A 27,467-nucleotide genomic window follows, 5' to 3' on the forward strand; every position below is an offset into this window, starting at 1 on the left:
CGCCACAGTGTCTCATATGCATAGCATGTTAGCCTTATAATATTGTAAGCTATTCAGTACTGCTAAAGCATGTTTAATAGATATTTAGGTCCTGCTCCATTTACTGATATATAAACAAGCAAAGTTAATTCTGTGACTTACTGGAAGCCAGTGCAGGGAATTGGAGTAATGTGGGCAGTTATTTTATTTTTCATGAGAACCCTAGCTGCTGCGTTTTGTATCACCTGAAGCTGTATGATAGTCTTTTTAGGAAGGCCTGTGAAAAGTCCATTGCAGTAATCAACCCTGCTGGAGATAAAGGCATGAATGAGATAAAAAATCATGTTTTATCATCAGCCCTCTAAGTTTGGCAATGTTTTTGAGGTGGTAAAAAGCTGATTTAGTTATCGCTTTCATGTGGCTGTTGAAATTTAGATCAATGACAATTAGTATTTGTGCATGAATAATAGCACACAGAGCCAAAGTAAGTGCTGTTTACTTCGAAGTTCAGTTTTGATACAGATATGCTCAAGGCGACCATTACCTTATTTACTCTAGTACTGATACTATCATTCCCGTACAGTAAAAAATACTACATAATACACCAAGATTTTTAACAGTATCCTTTTCTTTGAACCCTTTTGTGTCAAGGAGAGTGACAACTCTAAGTCTTTCCTTCTTTTTCTCTCCAAATATAATTACTTCAGTTTTTTCTTTGTTCAGCTGAAGAAGATTTTGAGACATCTAGTTGTTGATTTGGTCAATACACTGACAAAGAGATTCAAGGGGACCATAGTCATTTGGTGACAGAGCTAAGTAAATGTGGATGTCATCTGCATAGCTATGATATGAAATCAAACTAGATGTACCACAAAGACCACCGCTCAGTCCTGCCCATTCTCTCCGCAAAAATAAATCACGCTTTTCAATTTGTCTGCATCTCTTACTCCATCCCCTACTCTTGTAACTTTGTGTGTGTGTGTGTGTGTGTGTGTGTGTGTGTCTGTGTGCGCATGTGTCTGCTTGCCTGCATGTGTGTGTGTGTTTTATATGTCTGTGCGTGTGTGTGTGTGTGTGAATGTTTGCTTGTGAGTGTGTGTGTGTGGGGGGGGGGTAATGGGGTGTGTGTGTGTGTGTTGTGTGTAGCCCATCAGTGGGCTAAAGTCTATCACACAACGAATTGCCTCCATAAAGCACATTCCATTCATAATATTCATAAGAGGCCTGCAGTTTCACTACATGTTATTTATGCACTCACACAGACAGATAGGCTTCACCCACGCACTATCCTTTCAATTTTTAGACAATGTCTTATTTAGGCCTATAACTTTAGAGCAGGAAGGATTACTGTTCATTTTATCATCTCCACGATCAGAAATTAATCATGACAGTTCCCCTGTGTGTGTGTGTGTGTGTGTATGTGACAAGTCACTTTCAGTTATCCCGGTGTCATGATGTCCAGCTTACTTCTACCTGCTACTTTGTCTTCAACAGGTGTTGGCAGTGACCTAGGTCGAATTTGGCTTCACAGTTATGGAGAATAAAGACACAAGTTATCATCGTTCTTCGGTCATCACACCAAGGGTAACCACTCAGTTCAATCAGTTCCTGCCTTCCAAAGACAAAACAACAGGGTATGTTCCAGCTCCTCTGCGAAAAAAACGTGCTGAGCGAAATGAAGACAACAGAAGAAGCTGGGTCCGCCCTGGGTTTACAGAAGAGCAAACAATTTTCAGGTAGAGACATTAGATGTATTGCATATCCAAGCCTCCATTTCCCAACATAACAAGATAATGCGGTATTTTCCTGGGCCACACTGGATTATATACAGAAGTTGGAAGGTAGCAAAATACTAACTCCAATGAATAGCAACAAAGAAAAAATGTTAAGTTAACTTTTGTTCCAAATGAGGAGGCACTTAAGGATGATGATAAATAATTTCAGGGCTGGCACCTATAGTTATCAGATATATTCTGACTGCTGAGGAAACTCTGCATTTCACATTTCACAAGGTATCTAGTGGCAACCCTTCTTTTACAGTTCAGGTATTGAAACTGTACGTCAGCATCAGCTACTGAGTTTTTAATATATGATTTATATTTATATATATATTAGGGCTGCACAATTATCCCAATCGTAGACGCAGTCGCAATATGAACCAACACAATTACCCAATTGCAAAAGCTACAAATAATAGTGCAGTTAATTTTGTCACATTTCTGACTTTTATATTCATTTCATTCTCATTGACTATGCCACTTCTGGTTGGTGGGTATGCGTAATGAGGGAGGGACACAGAAACTCTAAATGGTGAACTTCGCATTCGGTCAGGTGCTTCTTGTGCACCGGGCATGCTCATCATTCAGGGGTAGCACAAATAAGAGAAAAATGGAATATTGAACTGTATTTTTCATTTATTGACATTCAAAAATCACAATATCTGCCAGAAAAAAATATATTTTCCCCAAATCGTGCAGCCAAATATAAATTTGATGACTGGAACATCTCGTCAGTTTTATACCTCCACAGTGAGATCCTTCCACTGGTCTGCAAGACATGGCACATCTTATAGCTTATCAGGAAGTACTGCTTTTTCCCCATGGTTAGCCTCATTAGGACTATACCGCAGCAAAATTATATAACGGTACACCTAGGTAGCGAACTTATCTTAAATCTGTAATTAAATTCCAAACCACCTGCACTGTATTTAGCAGGTGAATATAAATTACTTGAAATAACACACATACAGCCAACAACTATGGCAAGCCGATTGAGCATTTATTCTGATATCAGACATAATTGTCATATACATGTAAGCCATTTTTGTCAACTAGTTAACTAATGAGCCATGTTTGTGTGAACTAGTTAAACAGTGAGGGCCAAGATATGCACACTAGTTAACTAGTGGGAGCCAAAATGCTCACTAGTTAACTAGTGAACACATTTTTGGCTTCACTAGTTAACTAGTGAGAGGCAGAAATGTCCACTAGTTAACTAGTGAGGGCAAAATGCATACTAGATAGCTAGATGAAGGCTTTTGGGCCACACTAGTTAACTAGTGACAGCCAAAAATGTGCACAAGTTTACTAGTGAAGGCATAACTCCTCACTAGTTAACTAGTTGGAGTAGGTCAATGTCACTAGTTAACTAGTGAACCATAAATGGCTTACTAGCTAGCTAGGTAATGGCAGCAGGCTCACTAGTTAACTAGTGAGGTCATAAATGTATACTAGTAAACTAGTTCAAGACAAAATTCATACTAGTCAACTAGTGGCGCAGAATTCAAATTAGGAGGCGGTGAATTCTGAAAATTGAGGCTTTTTATTGGCTCCCTATGTCCAAATAGATCCGAAATCCCACCCACAACATTTGCATGTGGCACACAAGTTAACATGCTGGCCAAAGGAACTTTAGCTAGTAAACTAGTGGCTTCAGTGTGACACTTACATGTAAACTAGTGAAGGCAGAACTGCTCACTAGTTAACTAGTGAAGACACAAATGCCCACTAGTTAACTAGTGAGGTCTAAAAAGTGTCACTAGCTTACTAGTGTGCACCAAAACACCCACTAGTGAACAAGTGATGGCAATTTCCATTTCACTAGTTAACTAGTGAGGTGCAAAAAGTGTCACTAGTTTACTAGTGTGCCCCAAAATGCCCACTAGTTAACTAGTGAAGGACATTTCAGCCCCACTAGTTAACTAGTGAGATGCCAAAATGGTCACTTGTTAACATGTAAAGGCCAAAATACCCCCTAGTTTGAGGGTGTTGTGGGCCTTACTATTTAACTAGTGGCATGCATATTTCGTTCACTAGTTAACTAGTTACACCTAAAAACACAAACAAGCTGACCATTTTTGTCCACTAGTTAACTAATGGAACAATTGAAGTCTCACTAGTTTGCATGTGTGGCTGTGAAGCAGCTCACTAGTTAACTAGTGCGCACAAGACACACACTAGTGATTGTTTTTGGAGCTATCTAGTTCACTTGTAATGCAAAAATGTACTCTTACTAATTAACTAGTGACACATTGGCCATTTACTAGTTAACTAGTTGACATGTTTGGCCTTACTAGTTAACTAGTGAGCATATCTGCATTATAATGCCTTTCACTGGCTTATAGAGGGCATTTTGAGCCTTACATGTTATCTAGTGAGGACAAAACATTGTCCATAGTGAACTAGCAGGAGAAAAATGCCCCTCACACTAGTAAACTAGTGGAATTTGAATAAATACACAAACGGCTGGCATTTTGTGCCACTAGTTAACTAGTGGGACGTAACATTGGCCACTAGTTAACTAGTGCGCAATGTCACACTTGCATGCAAATGAAGAAGGCGGAACAAGGATTTTGATTGGTCCATTTAGGACTCAGAAACCTAGAAAACATGGCTGACTTCGTCCAGGCTGTTCAAAGAGCAAACTTTTATAAACTAAGATCGTTTGAGCATAAAAATATGTTTTGATAACATTTCTAGTGACAAAGTTATGGTGCATCGCTGTAATCTTTGTTCAGTTAATGTATGCAATCTTTAGTTTTTCAGTTATTAGTCTGAAAATCGCGATAAAACTGGAGGCATTTGTATATGGTTGCCGAGAAACAAAACACTTCAGTAACACCAACATTGATGATAGTAATGCCAATGTGGAAAGACTAGCTCAAGTGGTTAAGCAGCAGGAGACCATGTGGGAGACCAGGGTTCAATTCCTTAGAAGTGCATGAAGTTTTTTTCTTGATCTTTGAGCTTTTAATTACTTTTGAAACCATGTGCAGTTAATGTGTACAGTCTTTTGTTTTTCAGTTATTAATCAGAAAAGCGTGACTGAATGGATGCATTTATGTCTGTGGTTGCCTAGCAACAATAAACAAAGAATAATATTAACGTTGATCCCTTGAATCTTTCAATTTCAATTTATTGTGCTTATATAGCGCCAAAACATTACACATGTATCATGGCGCTTTACAGAATGTAGGCAATCAGAGAAAAAGAAAAGAGGGAGAAAAGAAAAGGAAGAAAGAAAGAAGGAAGGAAGGAAGGCCCATGGGTAACAGGGGCGAGGAAAAACTCCCTAGAATTGGAGATACATATAGGAAGAAACCTCGAGCAGATCCACGACTCAAGGGCCTGACCCATCTGCCTAGGGTCAATACGGATAGTAAGGTCTATAAACAATGACAAATGCATATGACAGTCAGGTGTGGAGAGAAGGACATGGTGTTTAAAGCACCTGAGGTGAAGGTTACAGAAGGTGGGATGATTACGTGTCCGGTATGATAAAGCATAATCATGATTTAGTGAGAGAAAGTGCAATAGTCCGGCGTCGGAATTGTCCAGGAAAGAAAGTTGTGATGGGGCCAGTGGTGGGTCAGCAGACAGGCCAGAATCCGGGCAGAGTTGTCATAGGCAGGTGATGGGGCTGTACGGGCCAGGAATCCAGGTAGGGGGACAGTAATACAGCAGTCAAGGATGGGACTTCAGGTGGGATGGGTAAGAGGAGGGCCAGGCACACGGATGGTTGATGACTGGTGATGATATACCTCACAAGTGAGGTACAGTAAGGGAGAAGAAAGAAAAATGTAGAATGGGTTAGTATTACTTGAAATCAATGTGGTTAATGTCAAGAAGTGATCTTTGGTGTGGATCACTAAGAGCTCACTTGTTAAAGCATGGGGTTTCCCTGTTATTATTAAAAAAAACATTTTGACAGAATATGAGATACTGCATACTGCAGGTTCTGCTTTACTACTGAAGTACCATTGCAGAGCAGTGTGTCACTTTAGGCATAAAACATTTCGACCGACCCTGTCAATTTATGTGCGACCCAAATTTATTTTATGAGCTTGGGGAAGAAATAACACTAAATACATTAAATAAATCCACAAATAAAAGGCGAACTATAATTACATTAATTACCCCTTGCGTTATGTATAGGGATGAGCGTATTCTCTCTTTTACAAAGTAGCCTATGCACAGCTGTTCACGAAGACGATTGTTTTCGTCACTTACCAAGGCACTCGCAATTTTGTCCTAACAACGCAACTTTTTCGCAAATTTGACCAATCATCGTAGTTTCACCGTGAAATTTCACCTACCACAACAGTCCTTCGCGCAGAATATTGAGCCAGATGGCACACTTACTTCTGCACCTTCTGCATGACACCAAAGACTGCCCTAACCATAGACTGTATATATAGAACTATATGTAAACTATATATACAGTCTATGGCCCTAACGTGTTCGTTCCTAGAAGGCTAACGTTAGAAGGCTAACGTTAATGATCTGTTTACTTGCATCTCTCAACCTGGTGTTGCTAACCTACCTAGGCTATGAAAGTAAGTTAATTAAGGCCTACTTGGTTTACTGACATTTGAGTAGGCTATGCAACCCATTGGCAAACGTTTACCTGGATATGTCCTTTTAGCTTATGTCATGTTTGCTAGCTTGTGGGGTTAGTTTGTCTAGTGCTACCAAAATCATAGAAATTAATAAAATTGCAAGACATTTACCTCTTCTATGATCCAAGAATGATTTCATTCGAGTTGTTTTTTTAACATTTAGTTTAACTAATGACATAGAAGACATTCCCAATTGCATCCACATATCGTAATGCACTATGCAAAAAGTGATTTACACTCGTAGCCGAACACAGTGAGATGCAAGCCTTCACTCTCACGTCCTTAAAGGGGCAGGCAGTCAATTAGAAGTACACCGCCAATGTAATGACATTAAACAGAAGTGTAGTCAAATAGTTTAAATCAATATGAAATTACTAGATACTTACTTGGCTATTAGTAATTATGCAGACCACAGACTATGAATTATTAAAAAGATATGAACTTAATATGAATTACAAAATATATGAATGTATTGAAGCATATGACATGATGCCATCTCTTTAGGTGACAGTTCTACGAAAGGTTATACTGCTTTGTGAATTACCTCAGTCAAAGCATTTTCACAAATAAAGTAGGCCTACTTTGATTTTCTGTAATCCTTACTGTTTACCTTTGATTATCCTTTTTTAATAAGCATCAAGATTATCAGTGTGATTTTGGTCTTACTAACCTTAATTGCCCTAAATAATAATAAAAAAAAATCGCAACTATTTTTGCAATTTTCACTTCCTCCCGCAATTTCTCCACAAGAAACAGCTAAAAACACCGCAACTTCCATCCAGGCATTTTAGGTCGTAACAGTCTCAAAAAACCTTAAGAAATCCTGGAGGGACTGATTTTCTACCTATCCCTTACTGCCACTGGGGAAAAAAAAAAAATCCCTACCGACCCATGGCCTCAACTGACAACCAACAGGAACCAAAACTTTTTTTTTTATGCCTTAGCCACTAGGGGCACCCATCAGGGCCTGATCGCGAGGCTATGAACAGTAAATTTACATTTAGACTGGGTGGGTTTCTTACATGATACCCAATTGGAGTCTTCTACCCACCCTCTCATTAGAATTTGCATAATGACCGTTTCAGGCACTAGTTAACTAGTGAGCTGCTTCACTGCACACATGCAGACTAGTGAGACTTCAATTGTTCCACTAGTTAACTAGTGGACAAAAATGGTCAGCTTGTTTCTCTTTTTGGGTGTAACTCGTTAACTAGTGAACAAAATATATATGGCACTAGTTAACTAGTAAGGCCCATAACACCCTCACTAGTAAACTAGAGGGTATTTTAGCCTTTACATGTTAACAAGTGACACTTTTTGCACCTCACTAGTTAACTAGTCGAATGAAAATTGCCATCACTAGTTCACTAGTGGGTGTTTTGGTGCACACTAGTAAACTAGTGACACTTTTTAGACCTCACTAGTTAACTAATGTGCTGTGATTGGTTGTCATGTTCTATTTGGACCTAGGGAGCCAATAGAAAGCCTCAATTCTCCGCTTCCTAATTTTAATTCTGCGCCACTAGCTGACTAGTGTGAATTTAGGCTTGAACTAGTTTACTAGTATACATTTATGACCTCACTAGTTAACTAGTTTGGACAAAGGATGCATCAACTAGTTAACTAGTGAGCCTGCTGCCATCACCTAGCTAGCTAGTAAGCCATTTATGGTTCACTAGTTAACTAGTGACATTGAAGCGGCTGGCCAAATTACATAGAAGTTAACAAGTGGGAATTTGACATTCAGTAGTCAGCTAGTAAACATTTTTGTACCTTACTAGTTGAATAGTAAAATATAGAAGTCTTTAAACTAGTTAACTAGTGAACATGCTTAGCATTACTAGTTAACTAGTAAGATATGAAACATGTGAACTAGTTAACTAGAGAGAATTTGGGCCTTACTAGTAAACTAGTGGGCATTTTGGCGGTCACTAGTTAACTAGTTCACACAGAAATGGCTCACTAGTTAACTAGTGGACAGAAATGGCTTGCATGTACATGACAATTATGCCTGATATCAAGATATCTGAATAAATGCTCAATCGGCTTGCCATAAACAACAATCAGCAAATTCAGCAGTTACAAATCAATTATGTCAAACCATGTTCACCATGTACAGCCCCAAATTGTAATTTTCTTAATTTAGGTTGAGGATAGAATTGGCCAACAAAGCAGTATAACTTGTTTAATTTGGTGCAAAATGAACCATGTAAGCCTATTTGAAGTTTCAGGTTGAAATACAGTTGTTATCTTTCTTTCTGTGATTGCATTGCACTGTGATATTGACTGCACTGAGCTGTGAAAATTAAAATATCATTCAAACTATAAAACATTTGGTTTGTACCACTAAAAATATTTCTTCCTATATTCATGGTATAGGAGTAAATCAATGACTGACATCCCAGTGAACCAGAATGCAACAACAGCAACAAGGTATGAGGAGCTACAGAGTATCCGGCAACAAATGAAGGAAAGTGAGAATCACTGGCAAGACGTAAGTATGTCCTCATCAGTGACAAATACAAGTAGACCAAAATAATATATTGACCCCTAAGAGGTTTTTTGATAAAAACCGAACATGAAGGGATTATACAGTACCTTCCAGAATTATTGGCACCTCTGCTAAAGTTGACTAAAAACCAGTATAAAAAATAATCTGTTGGTGATTTATTGTAATCTCGAAATGGAAAAAAATAGGAAAACCCCAACCTTGAAACAAAGTAAATTTATTTCGGGAAAAAGGAAAATCTCATAAAGAAATAAATATTTTTAACAAAAACACGTTGCTCACAATTATTGGCACCCCTGCATGTAATGCCTTCTTAAGCCTCCCTTTGCCAATAAAACAGCTTGTAATATTCTCCTGTGACACCCCATAAAGTTGGAGAATACAAAGCAAGGGATTTAAGACTGTTCGTCTTCACAAAATCTCCCCAGATCGTCCAGATTTTTAGGTCCACACTTGTGCATTCTCCTCTTTGACTCACCCCACTGTTTTTCTATGGAGTTTAGATCAGGGGACTGAGATGGCAATGTCTGAAGCTTGATTTTGTGTTCAGCAAACCATATTTTCTTTGATCTGGACATTTGTTTTGGTTCATTGACCTGATGAATGATCCAATCATGACTAAGTTTTGGCAGAGATTGACAGATTTCCTTTGAAAATGTTCAGGTTTTTCTTGGTGTTCATGATACCATGAACCTTAATTAGGTTCCCAAGGCCTTTGGGAATAAAAACAGCCCCACAATAGCACAGCCCCTCCACCATAATTCTCATTAGGCATGGGGTTCTTTTCAGTATAGTCATTCTTCTATGTACGCCAAACACACCTAAAGTGTTACGAGTCAAAGAGCGCAATTTTCATTTCATTTGACAATAGACCACACTTCCAGACAAAGTCACTGTACCATTCAGTAACTCCTGCTGTTAACATTGGTAATTAAATGACTGGACAGGCTTTTACCTGGCATGCCCTCTAAATAATCTATTAGCAGTGAGGTCACTTTTGAAGATTGTTTGGGGGACTTGGTGACCCCAAGATGATACCTTTGTCTGTAACTCTCCAACAGTGGTTCTTATGGAATTATGGTCTTATCATCCTCCATGGGGGCAAGATAACCGTGGGTCTTTGTCCAAGCATGTTTGTCACATTTCCAGATGATTAAAACCTTTTAATCATTGTTTTAACTATAGGCATTGTCAACAAAGTATCTAGTTTTCATAGACATTCTCTGACTTCTTTTAATGTCAACACACTTTCTTTTTATTTAAATTGAGTGTATTCTCTTGTCTTTCCGATGTTGAAAAAAGACTAGAGGATTTAGCCTCTGTGTGGCTTTATATCAAGAAATAATCTTTTTATTGCATTAATGTCAAACATCCCAGTAGAAATATATGTTAATATCTGTGTAAGTGGGATTGTCTGGAATCATATATGAACCATGGTGGGATACTCTATGGCTACGGAATTTACAAAAATGTACTGACATAATAGTTTACTTTAGAATACGTTATAATTTCAGCTCTAAATTGGAAACCATGCAGAAATGTGTTGCAATTTCAAAACCGGATTACTTAGGAACCGCTTATTGTACAGAGACATGCTTTACATCCTCATATTCGATAAGGACTGCTGCTTATTGTGATATATGGTTTGCCATGTGTTGAGTGAAGATGTTCAATGTTAATATTCTCGTGAACCATTTATCACAGCAACTTGGCGGTTATTCCGTTGGAAAGATCGTACTTCAGAACGTAGAGTAGCTATGGGCTGCTGCAGGCTTGTCTTCAGTTTTGCAATCGCCTGTAACGTAACCTTTATGTAGCCTACATGTCCTGAATAATGAGAGGCTAAGCCAGGATTTGATGCACTGAACTTAGTCATGACTGTCAAAACAATTTCAACGATGACGTTGGCTGTTGTGCTTTTACACTGTAAGCCTTAATGTTTTGACATTGCTGATTATGTGAAAATTTTGCAGTGGCACTGAAAATCCAGCGGCGGCTTGGCTTGGCACTTATTGGGGGCCTAGCAGCGAAGCTGCGAAGGCACCCATTGTTTTACTAGTTTTTCCTATTATTGGGGGCCAAGAAGCGAAGCTGCAGGACCCCATTGAGTTAATAGCTTTTCCTATTATTATTCTGCCATTGGAGTCTATGGCAGCCCATAGAACGCCTGGCTAAAAAGTGCAGATTATTTGGCAGAAAGTTTCGGGACACTCCACTGACCACTCACACTCATTTACGGACCTCTAAACCCAGCCATCTAGCGCCACCAACAAGTCAAAATCTGGCCGAAAATTGAACCTCTGGGTCTAAAGTTATGAAATTTGGCAAACTGATTCAGCACTGTCCCATGATCACTCTCACCAATTTACAGAACTCTATGCCCAACACTCTAGCGCCACCAATGGGTCAAACCTGGATTGCATTCACGCATGTGACCATTGAACGGTGCGTCCGATTTTTACATATCAGGAACCGCTGGAATCCCTGGACCAACCTCAGTTCAATGACCCCTATTATGTCACTTTCCGCCATATTGGACCTCCGCCATATTGGATTTAGTCCAAACTCTACGAAAAGTTTCAGCGGTCTGAAATTTCATCCGAATTACACAGAACTTGGCGGAGATGATCTTCTGCCCGAGCTGCACAAAAGATACTTGTCAGATTTTTCAATTTCACGTTTGCCCGTGACAGCCAATCAAATATGCCGATGAAGCCGCCAAACAGCAAGTGGACTAACATCTCTGTGGTACTTTGAGTTAACAAAACAAAACTTGATACCATTAGTCAGGATACTGTCCCAATCACTCACAGCAATTTTTATGCATATACATTGAACACTCTAGCGCCACCACCAGTTCAATGTTGGACATGCGTTCATGCACGTGATCCTTGACTCTTTTGTCTGATTTTCACAATTGAGGTAGCATCTGAATCCTTGGACCATCCTGAGTTCATCGACCCCTATCCCGTCACTTTCCGCCATATTGGACCTCCGCCATATTAGATTTAGTCCAAACTCTACGAAAAGTTTCAGCGGTTACAAATTTCATCCGATTTTCACAGAACTTGTCGGAGATGATCTTCTGCCCGTGCCGCACAAACGATACTTGTCAGATTTTTCGATTTCATTTTTGTTTGCCCGTGACAGCCAATCAAATATGGTGATGAAGCCGCTAAACAGGAAGTGGACTAACATCTCGGCTATGCTTTAATGTATGAAGTGCAAACTTGGAACAGGGACTTGGTATCTGATTGTGAGGACGCACTAGGAAATTGGCATCATGTGGCCTCTATAGGGGGCGCTGTAATACAGGAAGTGAGCTTGTATCTCAGCAACGCTTTGGTGTACAAAGTCCAAACTTGGTACAGGGACTTGGAACCTGATTGTGAGGACACAGTAGGAAATTGGCATCATTTGGCCTCTATAGGGGGTGCTGTAATACAGGAAGTGGGCTCATATCTCATCAACGCTTCATTGTATGAAGTCCAAACTTGATACAGGGACATATTAGCTGATTGTGAGGACATGCAAGGAAAGTTGTCTCATTTGGCCTCTAGGGGTGCTGTAATAAAGAAAGTGAGCTCACATCTCAGCAACACTTTGGTGTATGAAGTCCAAACTTGGTAGAGGGACATGGTAGCTGATTGTGAGAACACACAAGGACATTGGTGCAATTTGGCCTCTTGCTGTGATTGCTTGCTCATGCCATGGCAACGCCATTCCTGCTATAGCGCACTGCTAGGCCCCCGCATTGCTGCTTGCAGCTATATTTCTTATTGTACTCTACCTTTTTTAAATTGTCCTAAAATTGTTAAGAGAATTGCTTTAAAAAGCTTAAACTGTTTACCATGTTGTTAGTCGCTTTGGTTAAAAATGTGTCAGCCAAATGTAATGTAATGTAATGTAAATCATTTACTACAAATTTTGCTAATTTGTTTTCAGAGGTGCAGTTAATTAAAATGTTCTTGGTCAGAGTCAGATATGGAAATATGCGATGGTTTTCCATTTTTAAATGTTTGAGGGTGTATGCGTGTTTAGTCCTGAATGCTTTGGCCCTTGGTTTGGTTTGATTGACATAATTTGGCCCTTGGGCCTAACTATTTGGGGACCCCTGTTCTACAGAGTGACGAAGGTGTTAATTACGCTTTCTTTGTACATCTGCCCCTTTGGAATAATAGCTAGGGGAGAACCGGGATGATTGAAACGCGGGACGAATGAAACATTCCAGTTTTCTCCGAGTGCAATGATGATAGACAGATGTCCTTTTGTCAAAACATAGAGCATGTTAACCTCCTTCTATCAGCCAAATATCTTCCTGCTATGTCTTTTAATCATGGAGTTACAGCCGATAAACGAGTTTTGATGGTCGAAAGTAAACTTCATTAGCAGTTACATTTTTTTCAATTATTAATGAGTTTTTCATGTAAAGGTTCAACTTCATGCTTATTCAGTAGAATATTTAGTGTTCTCCACAATCCCAGATTTTCATATTGCGTGCTTGTTTACATGGAAAGCAAAACAGGCTATAGTGGCATATGTCTTTGTGGAGGTACAGCCTGGTCGGGACGATTGAAATACTTGTTTCAATCGTCCCGACCAGGCTGTACCTCCATGTATTTTAAGTAAATGCACAAATATACAAATATACTTATGTGTTTATACAATAATTTATGGAGGTGACACATGGAAAACATTTTTTTTAGAAAGATGAAAATATATTTGGGCCCACCAGGTAGGCGGTTGAGTTTCCCCATGGCTGTGGGTCGTTAAGGGCACTTATTTGGATGTGCAGTGGCCTAACCCACGTAAAAACCTAGTAAAAACAACATTTTTCATGATAGAAACATTATATAAATGGGATATGTTACTGTTCTTGCTATAAAAATGGCAGAATCATCCACAGTGCATGATATTTCAATAACCGCTTCATACACGCTTCACGATGATGAGTTGTTAACGTTCACAAAGACGTATAGTCCAGCAACAATCTATCTAAAGTAACACCTTTTGGGAGTACCATTCATGATGTAGTGTACAATTTTATGATGTAGTAACAATTTGAAGTTGTGGGAAGTTTATATGGCTTAAACTGTATGTTTCATTCGTCCCCTTATGGTGTTTCAACCGTCCTGACCAGGAGGGACAAATGAAACATTACGCACGTCCCACTTTTGCTGCAATAATTACTGAATGGTTTTGTTCAAAGCTCACTTTGTATATTATGTTTAATTAAAAAGTGTTTCAACTGTCCCAGCTCTCCCCTATAGCTATGAATATGATAACAGATAAAAGCTTCACTAAACACATGTTTTCTCTCTGCTTTCATTCTTTGTTGAACTCTTTGACAGTTTTGTTTTGTATCCATAAACAGGATCTCACCAAGTGGAAGAATCGGCGGAAAAGTGTGAATTCTGATATTGTGAGGAAGAAAGAGGAAAGAGAGAAGATTGAGCTGATCACCAGTGGCAGAGGAATTGAGACATCCACAACATTTGAGATGCAGGAGAAGAGGTAGGGGCTGCATGTCTGTACCTCTGTCAGAGTTTCCGCTAGAAAAAAAATGGTGCCGGTCAAAGTGACCGGCAGAGGTTTCGTTTTCCGGACATTTTGATGATATGCTGGTCAAATATCCTATTATCCCTTCTTAATTAGTCAAACTGAGGAAAACTGGAGACAGGCTATATAGCTTAAAGAACTACATAATCTGTATAGAATGCAACATGTTCATTAGCCTAACTTAAACATGCCTAACAAGATCTATAGCCAGTATCTTTTCATGGACAGCAAGAGTCCGCTTCGTTCGTTGTTTTAAAAAGACTACGTTGTTTGTTGCTGCTACCCACGTTATCTCAGTGGTGACTGTTTAACTTGCACAGATGTGCACAAGAATGAGCGCTCACACCACTACCCCCTAATGCTATGCCTCTTTATTTGATAACAATAAATTAAGAAATGTTTCCTATTCTGGGAAATGTTTAGTTTATTTTTCTTTCGGCCGCCGTTCAATGATACCGTTTAATTGTGCCAGAAATTATCCACGGACCAGTAATCGCCTCGTCGAGGAGGCCCTAACCCTGCAGATCATAGACAGAGAAAGCATAAACCTACTATATGCTTTGGGTAAAGAACACTTTGCATGTCCAATGTACACGGAGAATGACAGTGTCTTGGAGCGGCCGCACCCCCCGCAACTCCACTTCCAATGTCACTGATTCCGACAGATACGCCCGACACTTCTGCTTTTTATCTGGTGGTGGTGGAGTTGACTGGACATCTGAGGCTTCAGACGTTACCAATTTATCATCATCCATCGCGTCTGGCCTCTGAAAAAACGTTTTAGGCTAGTCTGCCTGGGCCTGGCCATGTTTGAACCGCCTCTCATTTGTTCGTTGTTTAACATGGACGTTTTAAGCGTGCGCTTCCTATTTGAAATGCAGCATAGGTTATGCGTGTTGTTTAATAACTTTCAAACGGTAGAGCCTGTTCATTTAAAAACATAGCCAGAGGACGTATAATATAGGCGTAGGCCTACATATTAAGGCTTATTCTCAAATTCAGATTGCGTTAGGGGACGGGATTATTAGCCAATTTCAATCGGACAATTTGACCGGAGAGATTTAATTTTGTCGGACATTTTTTTCCCTGCCAATGTCCGGTAATTACCGGACAACGGAAACCCTGACCTCTGTGTGTATGCATTTAATAAACATTTAATTATGGCATGTGTAATTGTATCAGCATTATTAGGGGTCCAAGCAGAGAAGCTGCGGGAATCCTATTGTGTTTGCTCTGATTGCTGCTCTGCAGCAAAATAGCAAAATTGAATCCACAGCCCAAACTGTAATAGGTCCAGACACCAAATATTCACCATATCTCTGGAATTGAATGGAATTCTGTTTGAAATACATTTTTCCCTTTAGTTCCCTCAGAGTTCCGGCATCCAAAGATCCAAAGAAACAGCCAATCAGAATCTATCAAATTTTAGCCATCACATTCATCAACACGAGGAGAGACTTTCCTTATCATTGGTCAATGTGGACGCTTTCTTCGTTACAGTTATAGTTATCTTTATAGTTATCGTTCCCGGCCCTTTATTGTTTTCTTTTGGGTTTTTTTTGTAACACAATCACATGGCACAGTCATTTCCTCCATTGTTTTGTTACAGAGAGAAGGAACTGAAGGGCCCTTTCAACAAAGGACTCAGACGCTCGGCCACTCAGTCATCAGAGGAAACAAAGCCAGTGTCAAAGGGCAGACCTGTATCAGTCTACAAAGAGACAGTCAATAAAGTATTTGCCCAGGACACACCAGTCTCCCACTCTGATCCAGCCATAACAACGGATTTCTCCAGCTCTTCAGAATCAGAATCAGAACCACCTACCCAGGACAGCTTTTCCCTGCCCTCTCAAAGGTTAATTAGATCACAGACACTGTCAAGCCTACCAAGTAACAACAGTCCCAAAGCACAAGACCACTTTGATTTCAGCAGTAACAGACCCAAATCTAGTATCACATCTATTCCTAGCCACTTCAATAGTGTGGCAGTCCAAAGTGTTCGGGAAGATCCAGGGTCGAACAAAAGTTCTGATAGCACCATTTTGCCAGAACAGCCCACTTATCTTTTTGGGAGAGCAGCACAAGATCCCAGTTTAACCTATTTCAACAAGACTGCGGTGTCAACCTCTCTTCCCACAAATGCTCAAAGATCCAACAGTGCACGACTAACATCCGTGGTTACTCCCCGCCCATATGGAACTCAGTCTACAAGACTCACTTCCTTACCTAGGAAATTTACTGTAAGTACTGGTAGCCTTATTTGTTCTTTGGAATTCTTTAACATGTTACTGGTTACTCATGTCCCCCATTTGGAATTTTGGAAAATTATTTTCCCCCTGATTCTGTGACAGCTCCCGAATCCAAAGCACCCAGCCATTTCCATCTGAAATATTCCCACCATTTTTGAAAGTACAAGTTGAAAGTAAAAGTTGAAAGTAAACTGAACTAGTCTGAGGTCTTTCTTTTGATTCTCATGAAATTGTATCTACAGACCGTTCTGACATAATGTGTTTTTACATGGTTCGTAATTATTTGATTATTCACATCTTGTGATGTAAAAGTCGAATCATAACCAAACTTATACAATCACTTGGAGGAATGCCAAATTTTGTGAAATTTGACGCTACAACTGCAAATGTGAAATCTGAAAATGTGAAATTTGCTACACTTATACATTCCAATTCCAAATTCCAAATTCCAAAAATTTCAGCAGTCAATACAGGCTCCAAACATTCCTCGACCACTTTCCAAATTCCACTATTTTACAAAGCATTAAGGTATTTTAAAATAAATAAACACAACAAATAACACTTTTTCACTTTTTATACTAACTACTAAATATAACGACTATTTACTGTTCAATTCCTGCAGCAGTGCTTTCATTTTAAAGCATGTGTCATATGCGGTAATCAAATTGTCTTGCTCGTAGTGTACAACATATGGTCAGATGAAAGCTGGTGCCTCCGCCTCAATTATTGTGCCTTAGCCTATGCTAATTAAGAACAATCAACTTAAGAAGCCTTGTCAACTTAAGAAGAAATGGGATTCAGCATGATAAGAACAAAACTGTGAATGATTCTGAAGTTTAAGAACACCTTCATGAATCTGCCTAAGAGTTTTTGTAGGACCTTCTTAAGAACAGTTAACAAAATTCTTAGGAAGATATTGGTGAATGAGGCCCATTGTCTTCTTCGCATGTGAAGACATTATTATTGCAATACAAAATGGTGTGCACAACTAGTAATAAGGAGAAAACACTTGTTTTAAAATGGTGATAAGTAAATATGAAAATAATGCCTGTAGAATTTACTGCAAGCCAGGTGAAAGAGATTTTCTGATTTTATGTTCACCAGGAGGTGAAAACACTGGACCAGAACAGCTTTGGTATCAAGCAGGACAGCTTTGGTATCACTCATGTTCCCCAATTAAACCAACCGATAGTTCCAAGTGATGGGAAATACCAGGAGGAGATGGATAGGAGGATGACACAAGAGGAGTGTAACCCGTGTCTAACAGGAGACCAGGAAAGGCAAAGGACAGATCAGAAGAAGTATCTTGCAGAACAGTTGAGCTCGAAGAATAAAGATGATTTGATTCAAACGAACAAGGAAGATGAGAGCACTACAGAGAGGAAGCATGTGGACGAGATGGAGAAATGTTGGCTGGAAAAGGAAGATGAGGCTACAACACATCAAGATAGGAAAGAAATGTTACAACCGCAGCCGCAGTGGTTAGACAGCTGTATTATGTATTCCTGGGCTATCAAAAATGTGTCATTCCATTATTGTCTTAATGCTTTCTATGTGTTTATGCGTACGTTCTTATGTGTGTATGGTATGTATGATTAAAATTCAGTTATTTAAACAGCAACCCACACAAATTGATGTCACTGAAGGCCAGGCAGTATGCCATTCATACAGTGACGGACTGGGAACAAAAAACGGCCCTGGCATTTCCACCCACCAGCGCAACTCACAGATAGAACTTTTTACGCACAGAAAGAACACACACCTTTGATAGCCCCAGTGATGGTCAACATAAACTTCCATGCCATAAAAAACAGCACCAAAACATGGACATATCAATGCACAACCCCAATTCATAAAAAATTAATAAACCACCAGAGCCAGCCGCTCGATAATAAAAACATGTTTTACCGTCATGCAGTTAAACAAGGTACGGAGGAGTTTGCTTTTCTCTGCAACCCTGTCTATTGCGTCATCTGAATCCAAGTTCATTAGGACCTCTTTCTCTGTCGCCAACAGAGAAATTTGGCTTAAATCAGTTGGCTTAAATTGACGCCTGAAAGGTGGGGCCGAGAGAAATGATCTTGGGTCCGCCGTTTACAATCAAGCGGTCGCATGTCGCTCTCTGATTGGCCTGCTGGCCCACGAGGGCCCGCACCGCCTCTGGCATCTGGCCAAATTCCAGATTACCAGTCCGTCACTGCATGCATATGTGATCCATACCTGGTAAGGCTGTGAGAGGGGCTCTTATAACTGACCAAGCTAAGCATTATGAAATCTAAAGTTTGATTTTATTTTAGGGCAAAGTCAGAATCCATGCTGGCAATCGATGAAGTTGAAAAACCCAAAGGTTGGTTTATTTCATATCTGTCTGATTTCTTCTGTTCTAATATGCCAATGAGAACTCAACAAAGGTACATGAGATGACTAACATTTTAGAGTCTGATAATCATTTGATTATCACACTTAATGATTTGTACTTTGTGTGTGGCTGTAATATGACTTCTGTTTTTGCTGGTACTTAGCTCAGGTTAAAAATAGGGGAATGACTGAATGGCTTCTTGGAGAGGAAATGAAGAGAAAGAGGAATACTGAGGTCCGCAGACAGCAGGCTGCTGCAGAACTGGAGGCTGAAAGGAGAAACATTGTTAACGCTATGAGATTTAGAGAACCAGAGAGAGGTGTGCCACTGACCATGCCTAATGACCAATGCAAAGAAATCAGTTGACTTGAACTCAAATCTAAATATAACGATGAACTTGAACTCAAATCTAAGTTGTCTATGTACTTGAATCAATCAATAGGAATGCACCGAATCCTGATTAAGATTCTGCCAAATACCAAATCCATTATATTTAAGATTTGGCCGAATCCAAAACTGAACAATTCCCAATAATTCCTGTAATGCGTGCATGAAATGCATCACCAAAAACTGTGAAATTGTGGGAAAAGGATGACATTTACAAAGCATGATTATTTCAGCACTTGAACTGGTCACATTATAGACAAGATTATTCATGTTTTTTTCTGTTGTGCTAATTTGAACCTTTTTCATTTACATTATTGGTAGAAATGAATATGAAAAAAATGGCACAACACAAAAAAGGACATGATGTGAGTTGGATAGTTAGCTAGAAAGAACTATCTCCAGATGTAAATGGTTGCATAGCCCATTAATCAAATGTAATTAACCCAACAGTAGGCATTAATTTTACAGCCTAGGAAGGTTAGCAACATAGGCTTGAGAGATGCAAGCCAGTAAATCAACTGAACATTAGCCTACTATGTGTTGACATCTGTTCCTGCAGTTAAAGTAACTCTCATGGATTTTTTTCTCTTATTACTGATCACATACTGTAGCAGCGGCAGAAACACTGCATAGGATTTGGCTAGGTTTGGTAGAATCTGAACCCCATCAAAAGCCTTCGGCCGAATTCAAAACCGAACCTTGGATTCGGTGCAGCCCTTCCAATCAAATAATTGTTCTCTACATATTTACCGCTTCTCTGAGTTTCCATTTTTTGAGTTGTGATTTATTTGTTATTACATTTCTCATTAATCTGAAGTGAGTATAAGAATTTCTGTAACACTTTACTTGACGGATGAGTTCATAACACATTCATAGCAGCTGTCATAAACTGCACATAAAGCATTCATGACTGTTTCATGAGACATGACTTCACATTCATACCAAACCTTTCATGAATGTGGAAGACAGAACGACGACAACTTGTCAAAATAAAAGTCCAACAATCGCAAAGCAGCATTGCTAAGTAGCTTAGGCAAGCAGAGTATTATTACAGCACACTGTAATAATACTCTGCTTGCCGAGTATACTTACAGCACACTGCTCCCACCTACCCACACACACACTACACACACACAGTCACTGCACTGCACTATTGCAAGCAGAGTACTGTATGTATGATGTATGTGAGTGATGACAGTGTGTGTGGGCGGGAGGGGAGTAGAGCGGTGACTGTGTGTGTGTAGTGTGTGTGTGGGTAGGTGGGGGCAGTGTGCTGTAAGTATGTAGAGTATGTGTGTTGGAGAAGATCCTGAAGCAGACCCGGCGGTGGACACAAATTCACGGACGGGCATTACACCTTTCCAGGGGGGGCACGGGAACTTAAATTGATCACGATAGTTTAAGCTTAAACTGAAAATGTAGATGCAATTGTTGTAAAATGGTGCAGCTCCATTAAGAGAGCCCCGTGCGCAGGGATTGAGAGAGAGAAAGCGAGAGGGGATGTGTGTTAGAACTGAGATGCGTGTGGAAAAAGTAGACGTGCTGTTGAGACTGGAGCGAGTCATATTCAAAGTAATGCAAAAATAAATCCGCAGATAAAACCAAAATCCTTGTTTATTTGCTAATCACTTTCAGATAGAGGGTTAGGGAGTTAGCCCCGACCATACAGATAACTTCGGCCCGGGAGCGGTAACAAGCTCCCCTATGTTCTCCGACTAGGTCAGAAGAAAAAACAGTAAAGGTTAACGCTATCAAACAAACCCAGAAACTAGGCCTACTTCTACTAATTACGATATGAGACTACCTGCGAGCCGATAAGCCATATTTGTCATCGGATGACAGGGGTTAGTGCAGAAGTGAAGTAGGCTAAACTGCGCCACTAAAACGTCCTTTCCATTAAGGTGATAGCTGGGCTTACCTTATGTTAATAAGCTACGGAATAATACAGATTTTACAAGTTTTATTTGCTACTTGCTATATTGACAAACCTATAATATAGGCCTACATTTAATTAAAATTTGTTCAAAATCAATTTATGGGATTGGGGAAGTGGGGTTGGTTGGTGCAGCCAAGCTCATCCAGGGCGGGCACAGATGACTTCCAGGACGGGCCCGGCCCCCCAAAGCCCCCCCCATGACGCCGGGACTGTCCTGAAGACAATGTGCTGTGTATGTAGGGGGGGCAGTGTGCAGCAAGTATGTAGAGGAGGCTTACTGTAGCAAGCAGTGTGCTGTATGTATGTGAGGTGATGACAGTGATGATGTAAGTGTGTGTTTTTTTGTGTGTGTGTTGAGGATGGGGATGGGGGGGCAGAAAGGCTAGGCAATCAAGGACATGGGTAGATAGATGGAGGAGAAATCAAAAATAATAAATAAAAAGTTACTAACAATGAAAACAACATCAAAATTGTTACATGAAGAAAAGAAAAAAACACTAAAAGATATTTTAATTTCAAGCCGGACAAAATCAAACTGTCCAATTCTTGTTTGTAGCAGGAAGTATTTAGAAGCACATGATGTAAGCTTATTTGACAACAGCCTTATTACCTTTGTTTCAAGGTTGGTTGTTTCATGAGTGAAGTGTGAACCTGTACTTTAGCTGGTGCAGTTACCATCCAGTTCAACAATCCAATTTAATGACTTTGAGGGGCACATACAAAATAAACCTGCAATTCATAATCCCATTTGATTTTTCTTTTTAAATTACAATTTGTGTTCTTTTCTATAATATAATTTTCTATCTAATTGTTATTGGCTGAAATCAGAGCACAACTAAAATCTCCATATTTAAGATAATGATGTAGGATTTTAGTGGATGTTTCTGTAATGTGGCATGGTAATAAGTTTCCATATCATTTTTGGTCATTTCTTCTCACTTTCACTCTTTTAAATTCCAGTGGTGAACAGTGGCAGAAACTCTTGGAATAATGATCCAACAAATGAATTTTCATTGGGCACCTTGGAGGACAGCTGGATGCAGCAACAAGCCAGCAGTGCCAGCAAGGAATCTGTGGACCAAAATAGGAGGTTAGTTTGTTCTGATCTGTATTTTTAAATGTATTATTGTATTGGGATTTTGGCTTTTTGCCCCTGCTCACTTGCCGATCATAAGCCATGATTGTTACATTTGGAATGCTTAGTAAATGGGCCGATGCAACTTGGAGTTTTTAAAGGGACACCAGGCAACGTTTTTGTGTTAATTATTCATCTTCGTAAGTCAGTATATGGTTAAATGACTCATTACAGGGCGAATGAAGACTCTCTTGCCCACCCCTACTGCCTGTAGGAAGAATATCCCGCTTGCAAGTTCAGTGTATCGTACCCGCCGACCGAAGCAGGATCAGTTTACATCCTGCATACAACACAGAGGCAGGCTAATGAAGCGCTAGCGATTGTTGCAAACGTGTGTATAATGGCAGAGCCAGCGAAGAAGCAGCGAAAACCCTTGACAGAAGATGCAAAGAAAAGGAAAAGAGCTTCAGACCAAGCGAGGGGGAGTTTCATAGAGAAAAAGCATCAAGCTTGCCTGGTGTCCCTTTAATTAAGAAAAAATATCTCAGGTTTTTATTTGTGTTGGCGTTGCAGCAGTGACATGCAATGAGGTCAAAGGCAGGTGAGACACCAGACAGTATCAGAGCCAGATTTACATGTTTACAGTACAGCTTCAATTCTCAATGACTCTGCAATAACACTACTGTAGAATGGTAGTAATTGTGAAACATGATCCTTAAATTCACCATGTCAGTACTGCCCATCATGACATGGTCAGCTACACTACCAGTCAAAAGTTTGGAGACACTTAGACATTTCCATTTCACTCCATTATAGACCGAATACCAGAGATCATTTGCATTGTTTTTTAATCAGGTCAGCAGTTTTCAGACACACATTACATTATGTGTGTACATAATTGCAAAAGAGTTCTCGACTGTTGTAGAAAGAAATGGCTGATCTTTAATGCAATATCTACATTACCCATTATCAGCAACCATTCATTCAATGTTGCAAAGGCACATTCTGTTAATAGTCTAGTTACATCCCCCATAGGGCCAATAGTAAATCCAGAAATGTTGAGTACCCTAAAGTTTTATTGCAAAAATGTCATCTATAGGCCTAGTGGATTCAACTTGGTTGCTAAAAGTTGCACTTGGCAATTTGCATAAGTAGCATAATAAGATCATTAAGGCGAGACACTACTGGTGAATAGGGTAAAAAACATTTTTTATAGCTATCACCATGAAACTTTCTCAGTTGATTACTAAGAAAAAATGTATTGCATGTTTTTACTATTTTAATGTTACTATCTCATTAATTAGTTTAAACATGATAAGATAATATGTGCTCATTTGCGAACAAACAAAATCAGATCGTGTGATAAAGCCAGGCTCAAAATTATTTTTCCAAGGGAAAACACGTATACTTGGGGGTCTGAGTTGGCGAAACCTTTAAGGAACCTGGTCAAGAGGCAGTGTTGACCTATTATACCATTCCGGCCTTCATCGTGCCCATGAAGAAAAGGATTGATTTTATTGAAGCGTGAAGCATTTTTTTCTCATCTTAACATAAGTAATCAACTTAGAAAGTTTCATGATGATAGCTATAAAAAAATGTTTTACCCTATTCACCTGTAGTGTCTCACCGTAATTTGGTGCGCGGTAGATTGAACAAGTCAACAAGGCACAGCATTCAAGCACAATCTTGGGTTCAAAGTCATCACAACTTATTGTTGAAGTTGCTACATGGCTTCACATCCCAGATATTAAAGTCCTTAGAGAAACAACTGTGACAGAGGATTCCCCCATCCCCTTTAACCTTTTCAAAATGCTAGTGGCACAGAGACCAGTGCAGTGTTAGGTCAATTAACTTAAAGGTTTAGGTAGGCTATACTATATAGCATTCATACTAGACTCCTACAAACCTAATGCATGCTAAATAAATTGTTATATATTATTGAATTATATAATTACTTTTTTTTGTGGTTATTCTTGGCGATTTGGCCATTCTGACATACTGACTACATCCTGACATTTTTGTTTTCTCTTTATTGTGATTTAATAAACTTTAGACTTCAATCATATTTATTATGACCGCCGCGCAGCGAAGCGGCGGTCATATAGGTTTAGTCAGATTTTTTTTTCTTTTTTCTTTTTTTTTTTTTTTTTTTTCTTTTTCGCATGCCCAAATTTCCGTCAATGATTCCCGGGACACTGAAAGACCGGGGTACACGAAACTTGGTGGACATGTAACCCCACATGGATAGCATGGAACCATCTTTTTACGTTTTGATCTGTAGCCCCCCCGCTGAATTGGACCCCCCGAAAGGAGGGTAGGGCAGACACAGTTTTCTGTGAATATCTCGAAAACCGTAGGGTTTAGGAGGACCATTTTTTTTTTGTATGTTGATCTCAAGGGGCCATGTCAACCCATTCCATAACCACTCATTTCATGTATAGCGCCACCTAGTTAAACACAAAAAAGTAAAAATGAGGTGGTGTAATTGAAGGTATCTGTGACCTAACATAGTCAAAACTGCACGAAATTGGAAGTGTAGGATCATTATGACACCCTCTGTATGCACGCCAAGTTTTGTGGAATTCCGTTCATGGGGGGCCACACAATAAATTAATTTATGTTACTATACACCAACTGGCCTGTAGGTGGCCGGAGACAGTTTTCTGTGAATATCTCGAGAACCGTAGGGCCTAGGAGGTCCACCTTTTTTTTGTATGTTGGTCTTAAGGGGGCATGTCAACCCATCCCATTACCACTTATTTCATGTATAGCGCCACCTAGTTAAAAATTAAAAAGCAAATAATTAGGTGTTTTCATCTCAATATCTCTGGCTGACAAGGTCAAAACTGCACGAAATTAAAAGTGTAGGATCATTATGACACCCTCTGAATGCATGCCAAGTTTTGTGTACTTTCGTTCATGGGGGGCCTTACAATAAAATAATTTATGTGTACATTTAGTGACGTACACCAACAAGGATTCCCGGGACACTGAAAGACCGGGGTACACAAAACTTGGTGGGCATGTAACCCCACATGGATAGCATGGAACCATCGTTTTTCGTTTTGATCTGCAGCCCCCCCGCTGGACTGGACCCCCCGAAAGGAGGGTAGGGCAGACACAGTTCTCTGTGAATCTTTTATGGTATGTTGGTCTCAAGGGCCCACATCAACCTGGCTCATAATCACTCATTTGTGATTTGCCCCCCCCCCCCGCCCCCCGCCCCGGTCAAAAATGAAAATGCAATATTATTCTGCTTTAATCGCCCCTATCTTCAGTTAAGATGTTCAGAACTGCACCAAATTTTATGTGTATGATTGACCTGGCATTCTCTGGGGGTCTGGGGGTATGCCAAGTTTCGTAGAATTTCATCCATGGGGGGGGGGGCTAAAAAAATTTGGTTATGTGTACATTTAGTGACTGTACACTCATTGGCCTGTAAATGGCGGTGCACACATATAAACATGCACACACACAGGCACCCACATACTATCGGTATTAGAACGGCCGATACATAATTACAAATTCAATAGGATCAAAAGAAAGCCAAAATATTCATCATCATCATCATGGCTGCATTTTCAGTATTGGCGATAAGTAGTCGTTTGTCCACTAGATGGCGCATCATTGCAGTGAGACGTAATTTTTTTGGAAGTTAAAAGTGGGTTGAAAAAATAATGGACACTTCCTACAAGGACTGTAATTTACCGCAGCGAACATCTAATAAGGACAGGACGATGTTCACATGAAGTGTAAGTGAGGATGAAGTGAGGATGTTTATCGGACATGCTTGGTTTTTACTGCAGGTACGTTAATCTTGTAATATCAATAAGGACCTAGGTAATGTTACCGTTAGCGTTGGTTGAGTGATGGAGGCCCATTTGATTGATTGCATTTGTAGAAAACTATAAATGCGGTTATACCAAGCAAATTGATAGCAGCACTGTTTGTATCTTTCGACTGTCATTTATTGCACGTGCTACAAAATCATTCTGTGCAATGGAAGATTTACCAACGTTACACCGGTCTGATACAGTTTTGCCTATACATGCGTGAGACTGAGACGCCTGTTTATTTTGTTTTAAGTGCGTGCAGGGTGTGAGAGGGGAATCGATGTGCTTTGATTCCAGCTTGGTAGTTGTAGTCTGTGAAATTAAAAAGCACGTGTGTGTGAAGTATCCAAACAATGACACCTTCATTTCATTATGGCTGCTTTAGCAACACACCTTAAGCTACTGTGTAGTGGGTCCCATTTAGAAGTGGCTACTTCATTCGCGCTTTCCTTGACTCATGGAACTGCGTGAATGTTATTACAACTTTTCGCCACGATATGGCAGTTTAAGTCCGCTTGATACTGCCTTGATACCGCCTACCTTATAATCCTACCTGTAGCTTAGGGAAGCTAACCGCTTTCTATTAGGATCTAGTTTGTTAGTTACAGTTTTGTCATAACTCCCTAATCCATTTTTGCATTTAGAATAGCCAGAGCGTGTATATCTCAATCTGAAAATTAAACAATATCGGGTGCCTATGGACTAGGCTGGGTGAACCCAGCCTGATCTGCCCGCTATTTATTTTTTGATTTCTTAAAAGATTGAGCTTGGTCTGATGAAAGCCAGACTAGCCATGGACCTCAGTTACACAATGCAAGGGAACATGAATCAGCCTATATTTGCACGAACAATAACGGACAAAAGCTCTTCAACTTTGGCCCGTTAAAATGTGTATGAACAGTCTAGCGACGCATTTCATCAAGGCCCATTTGGACATGTCAGTTATTTGCACCACTGGTTAGATGTAAAACAGCATTTCGTTTCAGACTACTGTTACTTAATTTGTGCATTAACAATAACGTTTCAGACTACTGTTACTTAATTTGTGCATTGACAATAAAGTATTACATGAACTAAAGATGACTAAAATCTTATGTAGAAGAAGAAATATTCACAAAAAATCCATCCATCCAAAAATGACCTTTGTTTTTGATAGCTGTTGAAAACGGCATGGAACTGACAGA

The 27,467-nt window shown here is 39.7% G+C and overlaps 1 protein-coding gene across 2 annotated transcripts in view; it reads left to right on the plus strand.

The window, feature by feature from the left end:
• LOC121685572 (LIM and calponin homology domains-containing protein 1-like) overlaps positions 1 to 27,467 on the plus strand; it is a 79,946-nt gene that overhangs the window by 24,222 nt on the left and 28,257 nt on the right. The window contains exons 2-9 of one of the 2 annotated variants that reach the window (XM_042066176.1): positions 1,474 to 1,715; positions 8,756 to 8,870; positions 14,260 to 14,399; positions 16,054 to 16,684; positions 17,798 to 18,174; positions 18,991 to 19,040; positions 19,216 to 19,371; positions 22,336 to 22,465. In XM_042066176.1, the coding sequence (XP_041922110.1) occupies positions 1,513 to 1,715; positions 8,756 to 8,870; positions 14,260 to 14,399; positions 16,054 to 16,684; positions 17,798 to 18,174; positions 18,991 to 19,040; positions 19,216 to 19,371; positions 22,336 to 22,465 (1,802 nt within the window). In that variant the 5' untranslated portion in view covers positions 1,474 to 1,512. The remainder of the gene's footprint in view (positions 1 to 1,473; positions 1,716 to 8,755; positions 8,871 to 14,259; positions 14,400 to 16,053; positions 16,685 to 17,797; positions 18,175 to 18,990; positions 19,041 to 19,215; positions 19,372 to 22,335; positions 22,466 to 27,467) is intronic. The other variant, XM_042066181.1, reaches the window with a different exon arrangement.

The sequence above is a fragment of the Alosa sapidissima genome, chromosome 2 (genome assembly GCF_018492685.1).
Source record: "Alosa sapidissima isolate fAloSap1 chromosome 2, fAloSap1.pri, whole genome shotgun sequence".
Lineage (NCBI taxonomy): Eukaryota > Metazoa > Chordata > Actinopteri > Clupeiformes > Clupeidae > Alosa > Alosa sapidissima.